This window comes from Carassius auratus, chromosome 47 (assembly GCF_003368295.1).
Source record: "Carassius auratus strain Wakin chromosome 47, ASM336829v1, whole genome shotgun sequence".
Lineage (NCBI taxonomy): Eukaryota > Metazoa > Chordata > Actinopteri > Cypriniformes > Cyprinidae > Carassius > Carassius auratus.
In genome coordinates, this window is record NC_039289.1 from 10037694 (window position 1) to 10052066 (window position 14373).

General features: G+C 39.4%; 2 protein-coding genes across 4 annotated transcripts; one reads left to right on the forward strand and one right to left on the reverse strand.

Annotated features, from left to right (window-relative positions):
- Nucleotides 1-3946: 3946 nt before the first annotated feature.
- LOC113065055 (uncharacterized) lies at nt 3947-8712 on the reverse strand. Of its 3 annotated transcripts, none has more exons than XM_026236176.1 (7): nt 8575-8695; nt 8394-8505; nt 7955-8143; nt 7783-7876; nt 7133-7587; nt 6841-7052; nt 3947-5827 (listed from the first exon to the last, which is right to left on the reverse strand). In XM_026236176.1, the coding sequence occupies exons 3-7, from the start codon at nt 8136-8138 to the stop codon at nt 5111-5113; spliced, it is 1662 nt and encodes a 553-aa protein (XP_026091961.1). In that variant the 5' UTR covers nt 8139-8143; nt 8394-8505; nt 8575-8695; the 3' UTR covers nt 3947-5110. The 3 variants fall into 3 exon arrangements, with proteins under 3 accessions (XP_026091961.1, XP_026091962.1, XP_026091960.1); XM_026236177.1 differs by having other exon boundaries at nt 8361-8505; XM_026236175.1 differs by lacking the exon at nt 8394-8505 and having other exon boundaries at nt 8575-8712.
- A 1314-nt stretch (nt 8713-10026) lies between these two features.
- On the forward strand, nt 10027-13818 carry LOC113065058 (glycerophosphodiester phosphodiesterase 1-like). The gene is made up of 6 exons (XM_026236180.1): nt 10027-10735; nt 11498-11673; nt 11776-11881; nt 12005-12097; nt 12185-12396; nt 13165-13818. Exons 1-6 carry the CDS (start codon nt 10469-10471, stop codon nt 13310-13312), a joined length of 1002 nt encoding a protein of 333 aa, XP_026091965.1. The 5' UTR covers nt 10027-10468; the 3' UTR covers nt 13313-13818.
- Nucleotides 13819-14373: the final 555 nt, after the last annotated feature.

Genomic DNA, 14373 nt, shown 5'->3' on the forward strand with positions numbered 1-14373 from the left:
AAATAGTGGTTTTGGATTCTAAAAGAAAGACTCCCAAGTGAAAATCCAAGGGAAAATGGTGTTCCACCAATTTGCCGGGTCCGACATGCAGTGTGAAAGGGGCTTTACTGATGCAAATGGGGAATGAAGGCTAGTTTTATCAGAACTAGTCACACAGAAGAGCTAATGTAGCTCAAACTTCTGAAAATGCTGGCCCTGATTCAAAGCTGTAAGAACTCACAGTGCATTGCACTTTGCTGTGTATGGGGCCACGAAGGCAGCCGTAGACAGGTTAGAGTACCCACGATTCGTAAGATTTAGTAAACCTGTGTATGAACCGGGTATCTACTATATTTCCAGCATATGGAACAGGTAAAAGTATTACAGTACAAGACAAAGTAGTTACAAATTTATAACCTCTATCCATTGTTACTATGACACCTGTCATTGACAACAGACCGGATCTTTTTCAAGAACAACTGTAGACAGAAAAATCAGCGTTTGCAGGTGTCTGTGACCGTTCCGAAACCTTTATTTTCTTTTGTGGGGTATTCTGTTTCTCATGGTTGATATATGTCCGTACAGTGCATCTGGTGTTCAGCAGGGCTCAGGGAAATGCTAGTGCATGAAAGCTGTCAGCAGGAGCCGTTTTTCACCCGGCTCATAACTCGATCCACCCTTGAGAGTCATTCATTGCCTTGCATGCGTGTCACAAAACAATCCCTGTATCTTGGGGGAAACTGTAAAATCCTATCTAAGAACCGTTTCCACGTCCCGCCTGTGATTATGGGCCTTGTATATTTAAGCAAAGCAGGCAGTCAAGCCAACACTAATGTTTAGAAAGCCTCCAAATGTCCAGTACACATTATTAACGGCTTTTCAATCGTCTGCTACACAATACATGAATGGTGTCTTGGTGTGTAAGTCTTGTTTGTGCGATTTAGTCACGGATTATTCATCGTTAGTCGACTTGGAGCTGGAGTTTGTGTGCCCCTCGAGGCCTCCACTCTTTGCCCTTCACCTGTGTGTGGTAATGAAGGAATAAGGGACGTCCCAGAAGAGATGCCAAGCTGCAATCACGGTACATGCCTGCCTGATGTAAACACTTTCCTTTCTTTGTTATCCAAACTGTTTCCTCCGCACAGCGCGAGGCATGTTTCTAATTATAGTCCAGCAGAGAGACGCAGCGGGCTCCCGTCAACATGTGATTCATAGTGCAGGTGACCCAGAGACTCTTTCCTAGAACGTCTGGAGGAAAAGAGCTGGCTGAATTTACTGTCACAGAGGCTCATTCAGACGCCGCTGTGCTAAATCAATGCTGCACTAAAGGCACTACTGTAAACCATATTTTATGTAATTTCATCTAGTAATTGGTGGTGTTTGCAAAGACTAGCATCACTGTTATGACTGCTAATAGTGTTGTAGCGCTAGTGCAAGAACTATTAAGTGAATCATATTATTTTAGAAACATTATTTTTTTTTCAAACTTCTGCTTCGGCAACAAAAATGGTTCCAAACAAAACCAGCTATCCGTAGCAACTGTTGTGTTTCTGAACAACACATGGCAATTATTCGTTACTGAATGAATCAGCTGATTTGAACGAATCGGTTGAATAAATGATTCTCTGACTCACACGTTAAGTGATTTGCCAGCCAGCTGGTGGATTTAGTTTGGTATTCATATTCAATTAATTTTTCCATCATATTTCTATATTAAGTAATTGTTATTTTTAAAACATTACTTTCAACAATATTTATGTAATTGTAACCGTACCAATTTAGATGCATCTTCTATGCAGTGCAAAGATTAATTTTTTTTGTCATTTCATTTGATTGGTAACAGCTCTACATAGTGTCTTAGAACTGTTTTTACTGATTAAATATTAGATTTTTTAGGCAGTAAATGTGGATCTTTTGATTTGGTCTCAACCCTTAAAAGTCTTGGTGTTGGTCTTGACTTGATCTCTGTTAAGATGGTCTCAACTACAACACTACTTACAGATTTGAACAAACCACTAACCTCAAATTTTACCATGGAACTCATCCATGGTACTTGAAATTACGAGGCTTGTTTACTCTGCAGATTATTTTCTAAATGTTTAAATATCAGCTTGACCTGACTGGGTAGACCACCTAAACCTGCTTTGTTTTTCAACAAGGTCAGCTCCTGTAAATAGGTTCAGTCTGGTTCTCTGAAAGTAAATGCTCCATCTGTCACGCCCTTGTTGATTATTTTATTGAAACTGTTCATTGGAGAAAACAAGGGGAAATCCTAACAGACAGGAAGGTTCTCCTTTCATAAAAACGGGACTCAAAATTGCAGTGCCAAAAATATTCAAGCTACAAAACAATGTGAGGGCAAAATATCTGGACGACACATTTGAGCCTCGACGACTCAACCGTGGACAAACAATTGATCGGAGTGATATCACCACCACTATTATCGACTGAAAGTATATCCCTGTGATACGTGTAGGGGAATTGAGCCCCCGGTGACAACCACTCTGGAGTCCCAAATATGCACAGGAACTCGCTTTGAGTATGAAATAGCACAGTGGTGAAGTCAGGGCCAAAGCTATATTGTTGATCTTAGGAAGCTCTTCCCTAATAAACACAGAGGTGGGCGGTCATCATGGGCAGCACGAAATAAAGAAGTCAAATTGGGTTTCTGGAGCACACCAAGACATGAAAGAGCCATGAAGGTGCCAAAGGTCTTTTCAATACTCGGACGTTTTCTACAGGGAAAATGTCTTTGTTTCTTTGTTTAGGTGGAGCAGCTTGTCTGGTGGTCCGATCTAAGGTGTGTTATATAGTATTGTCTCCTTATGTGCAGGACACACATGCTTAATCAAACACATGGCAGGCTGCTCCCATATTACTAAGAACACATTGACTTGTACATAAATAGCAGGAAGTACTTCAGATCGCTATACGCTTTCAGATGATGTAGTAGGTCTATATGCTGATAAAAGATGACGAATGTGTTTTCTGACATATGTGCTTCCTGCATCTTAAGCACGAGTGGAAGCTTTTTCAGTGTTATAAAAATATACTGGGCTCACCATCAAGATCATGTAAGCTATGGGCCTTCGAGAGAAATTCTGAGAAGTAACAGTAGTTTTATTAAGGTTTTATGGCCAAAAGCAGAATTTGTGCCTAACAGCCAAAAGAAAGAGGAATCGATTTTTAGGTTTTTTGAAGGAAACTCACCATCTAGACCAGGGGTCTCCAGACTCGGTGGTGTCTTCCAAACACATCTGAACCAGCTAATCAAGAACTTACTTGAAGTGTCCAGGCAGGTGTCTCGAGGCTAAACTCTGCAGGACAGTGGCTCTCCAGGACTGAGTTTGGACAGCCCTGGTCTAGACGCTGTTGAACTTCACCAGAACACGCTAAAACTGATGTTGAACAACAACAACAAGTCAAAACAGCCCATCAGCAAGTCTCAATGAATTAGCTAAATGTACTGCGAGTCTATGATAGGTGACAAGTGATTTTAGAGCCCGTTTTAATGTGCGATGCTTTGATTTGGTGAGATGATCTAGTTTTTACTGACATCTACTGTTGAAAAGAGCAATCACTCCGATGGTGTTCAAACAATTGATGAAACTATTATATTTCATGGATTTAGCAGACAGTTTATCTAAAGCAAATACCGTTTGAGCTACTGAAGCCTATTATATTGTATCTATATTGTATATACTCCTGGGACCCAGGCACCCATGACTCTTAGGGAAATATGATCATGTTTTGTAAGTATCATTTAAATCTGGCTAATTGTTTGTCTTAATACATATCTCAGAAAAATGGAGTTTCAAATTGGAATTGGACTTTTAGTCGTGAAACAGGGCATACGTGTTTTCTGTAGAGGACACCAGGACAATCATCATGTAATTTACATCACAGATAAATTATAGATCAAATGTTACTATGAAATATGAGATATTCCCTCAAAAACGTTGCTAAGTTATTACTCCCTTTATTACCCTTATTTATATGAATTTTTTTTCATAATGGCTTGCCCCATGTACACATTAATATGAATATTAGATGCGATGTATAGATACACTGTACAGACATTTTATGCACATATTCCATAAAGTACAGTAGTGTATGAAAACATTCGGTTACATCTTGGACTCTCATTCTGACGGCACCCATTCACTGCAGAGGATCAGTTAGTGAACAAGTGATGCAATGCAACATTTCTCTAAATCTGTTCTGATAAAGAAACAAACTCATCTACATCTTAGATGGCCGGAGGGCAAGTACATTTCAGTGAATTTATATTTATGGGAGAATTCAGTTATGTGCATGTATGTACGTAAATAGTGATTTAGATACTTCCTTTTTCCATGTTCTTGTTTCTTTGGAAACAGTCCACAGTACAGATGATTCTGGCCACATGTCTCACTGCTGTCGCTGGATTGGCTGTTTGGTAACTCATGTGGTCACATTAACCCGAGTCAGCCAATCAGAAACTAAAACAGGAACAGGTGGGCTTCAAAGTGGAAATCTTTCACTTACTGGGCCACTTTGTGAAAATGATGCTGCCAGTCTTATAAATATGTAAAGTCACTGACTGGACTGTTAATTCATGTCACTTATATGTAGTAAATACACTGCTAAACTAGAGGAAATGATGACAGTCTTCATTCTGTTTTCCTTCTCAGTCAGGAGTGTATGCACACTTTCAAGGGCATACTAGAAGACATCCTTAAAAGGAACCTGGCCAATGGACATCTGTGATTGCAGTTGCACATTTTCATAGAAAACATTCAGATATGTCACTGTGATGCAGTGAATAATTCATAAAAGTGCTGTCAGTTCAGATTTGTTTGTCCATAGAGAGTGGCTTTATAACTAAGTGAAACATGGTAATTTTACATTTGTACATGAGGTTATTGTATTGTTGCCACCTAACCAATCAAAACAGCAAATATGACAAAGACGGTCTCAATAGAAGATGTTTTTTTCTGTTTTCTAACACTGTAAACATCTGAAATGGGTCACTGAGGCGTAAAATGTAGCTAAAACTTTGGCCACAGTAATAGTGAAGTGAAACCATGGCTTATGTAGTATCATGCTCTTATTTAACATTGAGCACAGCGTTTATTTGCTACGGTTTGCATTAGAGATGCTCAGTCTTCATGTGAATATCACATCCCAGACACTTTTTGCACTCTTCCTCGTGCAGTTTCTTGAAACCTATATTCATGTCTCTTATTGCTTTCCTATAGGTTTCATACGAACACGCAATTGCACTTTTGCCTTTAAAGTCTTTATACATCATCATGACGGTTACATCGCTTGAGAAATATCGCCTGCTTTCAGCGTGTTCACATTTCCGGTCACTGATGGTTGGATTGAATGATTCAATGTGTCGGTGGATTGGCGACAGATCTATTTTATTGGGAGGTGGGTGTCGCCCTCTGCGGTCCGGAGGAGGAACAGCGCTGGACGTGTTGCCCGTCACGCTGACAATCATGCTGTCGTTTTTCGGATGGTATCCCAGTGTGGTTAGGTAGAAGGTTTTGCAAACATCTTGAGGTTGCCCGAGACTGTTATTTAGATGATACTGAAAAGTCTTGTTGCGTCGGCTGGGACCTCCCGTCGTGAGACGCGTTTTCAATGATTGGGTCACGGAGTGAAATACAAAAGCCCATTTGTCGTGGTGTGACATATCTTGATAGGCATCAAATATCTCTTTTCTCCGAGAATGCGGGATCTTCTCCGTACATTTCTTTCCACATTTAGGACCACAGGGTTTGCCCATCTTTGGTGCCCGTTGATCTCCTTTTTGTATGGGACAGGATTCTTCATCTTCTCCACTCCCTCGGTCTGTTTCCTGTTTCATAGAGTTGATTTTGAAAGTACCAAGCACACGGTTAAAAAATTTAAAAAAAAAGAATAAGCAAATAATTGCAAGCAACAGGACAAAAAAAAGAACAAATAAATAAGAAATGCTACATACATTGTATAAGATAATCAAATGTATAAAACCACTGCGTATTCTTTACAGTGTAAATTAAATATGTATTTCTTCTTTATTAAAGTTACAAAAGCGATTTAGCTGTCACTTTAAGAGCTACCCTGATCTAATATACATTTTTCTTTTTTTTTTAGCTACCGTATTTTCCGGACTATAAGTCGCACTTTTTTCATAGTTTGGCTGGTCCTGCGACTTATTTATCAAAATTAATTTGACATGAACCGAGAGAAATGAACCAAGAGAAAACATTACCGTCTACAGCCGCGAGAGGGCGCTCTATGCTCCTGTAGTCTACACTGAAAACATAGAGCGCCCTCTCGCGGCTGTAGATGGTAATGTTTTCTCTTGGTTCTTGGTTCTAAATAATTGCGACTTATAATCCAGTGCGACTTATATACGTTTTTTTCCTCATCATGACGTATTTTTGGACTGATGCAACTTATACTCAGGTGCGACTTATAGTCCGAAAAATGCGGTACTTGCTTTCACTTAAGACGTAAATTATGATGAATTATTACGAAAAGTTCATGGTGATACTTGCAAAGACGGCATTTTGACACATACAAGTCTATGTGTATTTAACCTCTCAATGCCAATAAAGTGGCCAAAATAACCCAGTCTCTCAGAGAGTGCATGTTTATAACGAAATTAGTTCTCTTTTGCTTTCATCCTCACTTGTTTTTAAACCACGTACGCTAAAACGTGTGCAAATGATGTTTTCGTGACCATGTAGTCTCTACCAGTTAATCGTGTCTACCGGTATACTGCCCACCCCTAATAACACAAACCATTTCATTATAACAGTAATTACTATCAGGCTTATAACTGATAACAGTAGGCAACTACGATTACCTGACACGGTTACCTACCACTTTACGTCTCGTTTCCGGACAGGAACGAAGATCACTTTCCAGGGAAGTGACTGACTTGAGATCTTCCATCGGAAACCATTTTGGACTTAAATGGTTAGGCTCTGTGATCTCCCGGACACTGTTGGCTTTGAGATCTTGCACCATCCTTATAATGCTCCTCTGCTGCTCCATAAGAATCTCTTGTTTAGTTATTATGTCATGGAGAAGTGCTGAAAGAACAAACACGGGAATTGCAAGGTTTATGTCTATGAGCAGTGAATACATTTTGGAAAACAGAAAGGAGTCTTACATGTTATGAATGGGTCAGAGCTCGAGAGCGCTTTTCTCTGGGCTCTGAGTGTTTCATGATGCTGTGGGAACTGTGCCGCCGGTTCGGGAGACTGTACAGTCGTGTCCTGTGGCCATGTCAGTTCACTCTTATGTTCTGTGGCATCTCGAGAAGCTCTGGCTGAACTTCTTGCTTGCCTTGTTTGAGTTTTTTCATGCCACTCAGAGTTATCTGGACTTCTCTCAAACAAGGATGGTCTTGAAGTTTGTGCAACCCGTGTCACAACCGGGGACTTTTGATGCCAAACAGAGGGCTGTTTTTGTCTTTGTCCTAGAGGACTTGGTTGTAGCTCATCAGAAGATGAACGAATCCTTTTAGATAGTGGCTGTATTTGAGGGGCTTGTGGCAAATTGTTTTTCAGGGGTGTGGTAGCCTCCTCATCACTGTTATAATCATCCAGTAGGCGCCTGTTTCGTCTTTAGGGAAGACAAGATATGTAATAATGAATGCATTTGAAGAAGTGAGGGTAGTATGTTAAATATTCAGTGACATATTCCCTATTTGCAGTTGTGAAGTAATGTTAAAGAAGTGTGCATTTTATTTTTTTTAACTGCACAATGAAACAAGGACCTGTTAGACAGATCTGCATTATATAAAACACACAATCTTACTTTATTTTTCGGTTTGGAGGCCTTCGGGAGACGGACTGGAGATCGGTCTGCTGTTCTGCAAGAGGCAGCTTTCGGCATGCTTCGCTGTAATTATCTATGAAAGACAGAATTAACAAATCTGAACAATCCACAAAGTTGTTTACCGGTTAAGCTTTGTAGGATGTATACATACTTGCAGTGTACATAATTGTAACTTTATTGGCAGACCAAGACTCCTGGGGTTGCTCCAAACACTTGGCTGCTCTCTGAATTCGTTCCCCCTCGTACGGAGGCCATAAACACACACCATTCTTCACCCAGATTACAGGCACAACCTCCACTTCTTCAGTGCCAGCAAAGCTGACAATGTGGTACATGACTTCTGCAAAAAAAAAAAAAAAAAAAAAAACACAAATGTGATATAAAAGCAAATACATAAAACCAATTGTGACTCTTAGATGTCATATACTTGTGTAGATTGCCTCCAAACAAGCTTTCTTTCTTGGCATACTCCCCATAAACAACAAACTTTAAAGCTTTAAACGAAACAATGTTTTCTACCTGAACAACAACATTGTTAATCTCAATACAATTATCACCTTCTGAAGTTTTAATGACCACATCATCCTTACTTAAAGGATGTGAGCACTCTTGTCACATCCAGAATAGCCATAATGAGATTTAATGCATCTGACAAGGGCTCTAGCAGGAATATCACCGTCCGTCAACCGAGGGAACACAATCCTGCAAAACACCCAGAACAGTAACTCGCTGCAGAAGAATGGGTTAACAAAATAAAAAATGTAAACTTACGTTTTTAAGTATTAAAGTTCCAAAAGACAAAGCGAAAGACCGAATCAGAATCACACCGCCAGACTGTTGGTAAATATTAACCCAATAGTAGCGGCTGGCTAACTGCTACGCAACTTCCGGATCCTCTGGCATTTGTCACGAAGTGCACTCTGGGAAAAGTAGTCCTTTTTTTGTAAAGCAGATTTAACTGGCAAATCAACTACTATTTGAGAGATTGCACTGCCAACTACGTCATATACAATAAATTTGAACCGATAAACAGCACACATCTTACAAAAGTCTGTTTAATTTAATTCACATTCGTGCCAGAGATCTTTTATTTACTCTTCGGGTAATCACAACTTTTATTTTCTTCTTCTGAAGGACCAAACTCCAGTCATCTCTTTGGCTTTTTTTTTTTTTTTTTTTTTTTTTGAAAGAAACTGATTTCTCTAATCAAAACAGATCAAAGCAGTTAAAACTTATAGATCAAGAAATCGGTTTCTTGAATGTTAAATGTAATAAGCGGTGTAACTATTTCAATTAATTTATAAATGTAATTGATTACATTTGATTGCGTTTCTAATTTTCTATCTAATATTCTCAACTGTTAAAATGTTACCGTTTAAAATTATTTTTTAAAATTATTTATAGAATTTAACAATAGAAGTTGAAACCGTCAACTTCTATTGGTCACAGAGCTTATACTCTGCAGCAATCCAAAAGCCAATATAATTTTTTTATTTATTTTTTTAGTTAAGGAACAACAGTGATGCACTTCGAGGTTGGCCTACAAAAATAAATCATAATATGTGATTCTCTACACCATTTTTCATGAATGTTAAATAAACTTTAACAAACCATCTTTATTTGTCACCTTTAAATGACAAAAAAAAAAAAAAAAAAACTTCCAGTGGCCTATGTATGTACACAATAATACATATAATATAAAATATATTAATATCAACAGTTTATGCAGTTTGGAACACACCATCTCAAAGTCAGTTATATTTCAAAATAAAAGTCACTATTGTTATCGCAATAAAAAACACTTTTCTATACTTTTGAAATTCAAAAAAAAAAAAAAAAAATAAATAAAGGAGACAATCCTTGTATGAACTCAGTTTAAAAGGCATTTGCAAATCGTGTTCTAGGCAGCTGAGACATATTACTTACGAAAAAAACACTCAAAACAAATGGCCAAAATAAGTTCTTAAAATGTACTAAAATGAGCCGTTAATGCAGTTTTGAACGAACTAACCCTGTCCAGTGCTTCTGTAAAGCTGAACACTTCATAATAAAAGTATAAAAAATAAAAGAGTTGCAATAAAAAAAATAAAAAAAAAACTTGTCAAATGTAATGTTCTTTGTTTTTTAATCTAAAAATAATAATTTATAAAATAATTTGTGCGTGAGAGAGAGAAATGTACTTATATTAGCCATTTATTTATATTATTTAATCAATGGGAGCTTTCCACCAAGACATCGCATCGGATAGTTATTTTATATTATAGATCTTGAGCTCTAAGCTCATCAGGCAGGCTAAACAGGTTTCGGCAAGATACGACTGTTAGTATAAATCCTTTAATTTAGGATGTCATTAATATCAGTTAACGCTGTTTATTGTGTCGAGGCCGTCAGCAGTAAAACTGGTCACGCGAGCGATTTCACAATGCATCCGTGATGTCATTAATAGAGTTTTCATGACAGTTCTTAAATGCAAGTCGGTCTGACATACAGCTGAAGGACAATGAATGACTCGGGACTGTACACTGCGGTGTCAACATTTTGATGACACCCGATGCGGATTTCATCTGTTCATCTTGCATAGCTCGAGTAGCTGACCGTTGATCCTCCATGTTGATTGATCACCGATTGATTAGTTGCAGTCATAGTGTAGTTTCGTTTTCTCATCATGCTTCATTTAGGAGATGAGCTCACGCTGTTCTCTGTCGTCTTCATCGTGGTTCTGCTGGGAACCAGAAGCGCCGTCTGGCCCGCGGTGCTCACGGGCTCTCTCTACCTCTTTATGTTGATGTTCCGGTTCCCCCAGGTCCCCTCCAGCCGGGCCAGACAGGTGCTCCGGCCCGGGTCTAGAGTGTTGTCGGGCGGCGTGTCAGCGGTAGCGCACCGCGGTGGAGGACACGACGCTCCGGAGAACACCATAGCTGCTATACGAGCGGTGAATAGTGCATTATTTATTGTCGATTATATCTTTATTTAAAAATGTTTATATATATATATCTCTTGGCAGTATTCATTTAAAGCAACTGCATGTTTATTTTTAAAGACCACACATAAACAGCACCGATGTTCGATTCGTGAAGGAGTCGGATCTTTTCAGTGAATCGGTTCAGCTGATTTAAATTAATGGTTTTACAATGAATCAAATAGCGCGGTTCATTGGCTGATTGAACAGAGAATTGTTTCTTTCAAACATGTCCGACTCGTGATGAACCGAAAGCAGAGGAGTGTTGTAAATGCAAATATGCATGCAAATCTAGATTATTTACAAAATAAAATTTGCACTTATGCGTTTGTCACATGCTTTTTTATTTTACCAAAGCGACTTACAATACAGGAGCACGAAGCCAACAATATTCAAAGTATACAATGTATAACTTAAATTATATAAAATGTGTTGCATTTATGAGGCCAAGTTTTTAAAATGTGTATATAACTTTAAACGTTTATTTACTTGCGTAATTCCATTTGTTCCATTTAATTATTTAATGTATATTATTTTACTGCACACTGAATATTATATAAATGTCTATTTTCGTTTCTTTTTTTCTTTAAATCACCATCACATGTTCTTTAACCTCAAAAGCTAATTTCTTGTATTTTTCAAACATTGTGCAAGCATTGCATTAGCTGTGGTCTTAAATCTCACACCAGTCACTGGTTTCTTCCTCTTACAATAACTCTCATTTCTGAGTGACAGGCGAGTGAGAATGGAGCCACGGGTGTGGAGCTGGACCTGGAGTTCACGGCTGATGGGGTTCCCATACTGATGCACGATGACACTGTGGACCGAACCACCAACGGATCAGGACCACTGAGCAAGCTGCTCTTCTCTGAACTGCGCACACTGGACCCAGCAGCCAAACACAGATTCAGGTTAGATGGGAAGAAAGACAGCCTCGTTTCATGCATAGAGAGTAAATAATTAAAAACAAAGTTAAAGACAGCAGGTGGCATGTTTTTGTTGGTTGCGAGCAGTGAGCGTTTCCGTGGTGAGAGGGTTCCAACGCTGCAGGAGGCAGTAGAGGAATGCATCAAGCGCCAGTTGATCATCTACTTTGACGTCAAAGGTCATCCAGATGAGGTACTATCGACTGACAATGGTCCATTCTGTGCACCACAATCTTGATCCACAGGTTCTGATCTTTAATGATTCTTGCATTGGGAATCCAAAACATTAATGCTTTCATGTTTCTGTTATCCACAGGCAGCTAAAACACTGAAAGAATTATTCCGGAAGTATCCAGTGCTCTACAACACAAGCATCGTCTGCTCATTTGAGCCCAAAGTCATCTATAGGGTAACACGATCCAGTCCGACTGCATTTGCTCATTTTTTTTAAACAATTCTACACTAATATAAAAGGGTATTGGCTGATCTTTTCCAGATGCGACAGGCGGATCAGAATGTGGTGACCGCACTGACCCATCGGCCGTGGAGTCTGAGTCGGTTGGGCGACGGGACGCACCGGTTCTCATCCGCATGGAAGCACCACTGGATGCAGGTGCTGGACGTGCTCCTGGACTGGGCTCATCATCACCTGCTGTGGAACCTGTGTGGGGTCTCCGCCTTCCTGGTGCAGAAGAACTTCATCTCGCCGTGAGTCACCATGACGTTATTGCTACTTATAGTTTATTATTGTGAAGTCATGTCATTATGTGTATTACATTAACGCAAGGCGTAAAATAAATAGTGCATATCTGCCAGTTACAGAAAAGCAACCACTTCATTTAACTTAATCCCCTTTCACACTGCGATTCCGGAAAATAGGTGATGTGTCCCGGCAATTGTTCCCGGGTCGCTAGATCTTGCACTTTCACACTGCCAGTGATTTTCCAGAATATTTGTGTGCATTCACAAACAACCCGTAAAGGTCCCGTAAAGACACGTGACATCAGGGCATGACGTGTAATGTAAGAGTCTTAAACGCTATACACGTTAACTTTCACGATCTCAGCTTCAGCGCGGATTCATGACAGTGTGCACATTGTTTTTTGTTGTGAACGTTGATCTGACTCCAAAACACCTGGTAAAATAGTTGCACGATAACACGAGTCATCACTACAACACCCTTTATGGCACTGGTTCTGGCTTTTGTTGACACAACACTCGTTCCGGACTGAACACGGTAATGTTACTAGGTCCCCGACCAGAGATCAATTCCGAGACATTTTTGCATTCACACAGAAGGCGACCCGGCAATGTTCCGGTTATTTTCCGGGTCAAACGTGCAGTGTGAATGGGGCTATAGAAGTGAATCCAGCTGTATCTGTGTAGGAACATTCAAAGCTGATCTAGTCATCAGCGCCACCTATAGTACATAAGTGTGTATTGCACTTTTAAACAGTCACTGTGTTCTTTCACCAGGGACTATGTGCAGTACTGGGCAGCCCGAGGTGTAGAGGTGGTGGGCTGGACGGTGAACACGGCTGTAGAGAAGCAGTACTACCAGCAACTACTGAAGATCAACTACATCACTGACAGTCTCATAGAGGACTGTGAACCTCACTACTGAAAGCCACATTGTACAATCACTGGTTCACTAATTCAAGCAACTAAACTATTCTGCTTCCCTTCAAATATTAAAATATGCGTTTTTAATGAATTGTTTTGATTAAGGAAGCATGCTGTAGAGACTTGAAATTTACAGGGTTACAAAATGCTTTCATTGTTATAATATTGGAGATAAATATCAACGTTCGAATGTACTGTACACACCCACTCAGGTGAGCCAATTTAACTGTATAGATATATCATTGTATTATTTCCATTTTAATGGCATTATTGAAGAAGGTAATTTAGTATACCTACTTTTCTTTTATTGCTACTTAAATTGTGTAGAAATGGAGCCTTCAAAAAAAATGCTTAAGCTACAGAATGTATGTCTTTTCTCACCTTCATGTAATTAGCTGTGTATACCTTGCTATTTGGGTTTAATTCATGCTTACAAGTCTGGTACTGACTAGCTAATTGACAGGTTACACATAAAACCAGATTTCTGTAGTTATACCTATACTGTAACAGGGGGTCAGTACATTTATAATCTGAGCAACAGGTCTTGATCTGAGGCAGCTACCAAACGTTGGACACATAATACTAATTCAGGTTTATTTGAAAGTGGCATGTTCCCGTTTTCTCTGGTGGTTATGCTTGAATAAAATACAATTCTTAATTAAAGCTGCAAGCAGCGATGAACGGGCCCTCGCACCCGGGCTCACCGCCATCGTGTGGCTTTAGTAAAAAGGTGAACGTTGAGAAATATGCATTTAATGTCCTAAATATAAGTGGAATATATCAAAGTATATCCCATATATGTGCCAATCTTACCGTTGCCAGCAGGTGGCGCTATCGTTATAATGGAATATTGGCCTTCAGATGTGTTCAAGCCAGGACCCTTATCACACATGTGAAGTTTGGGCAAGATCAGACATTTTATGCCTGAGTTATAACATCTTTTATTCCCATGGCGAGACATCAAACTTCGTCATGGCGACATGGACATGCCTTTTAACAAAAACTCAAGATCTTCACAACTTAACATCACACAGGTCTTTAGATTAGACTGACCACAAAAAA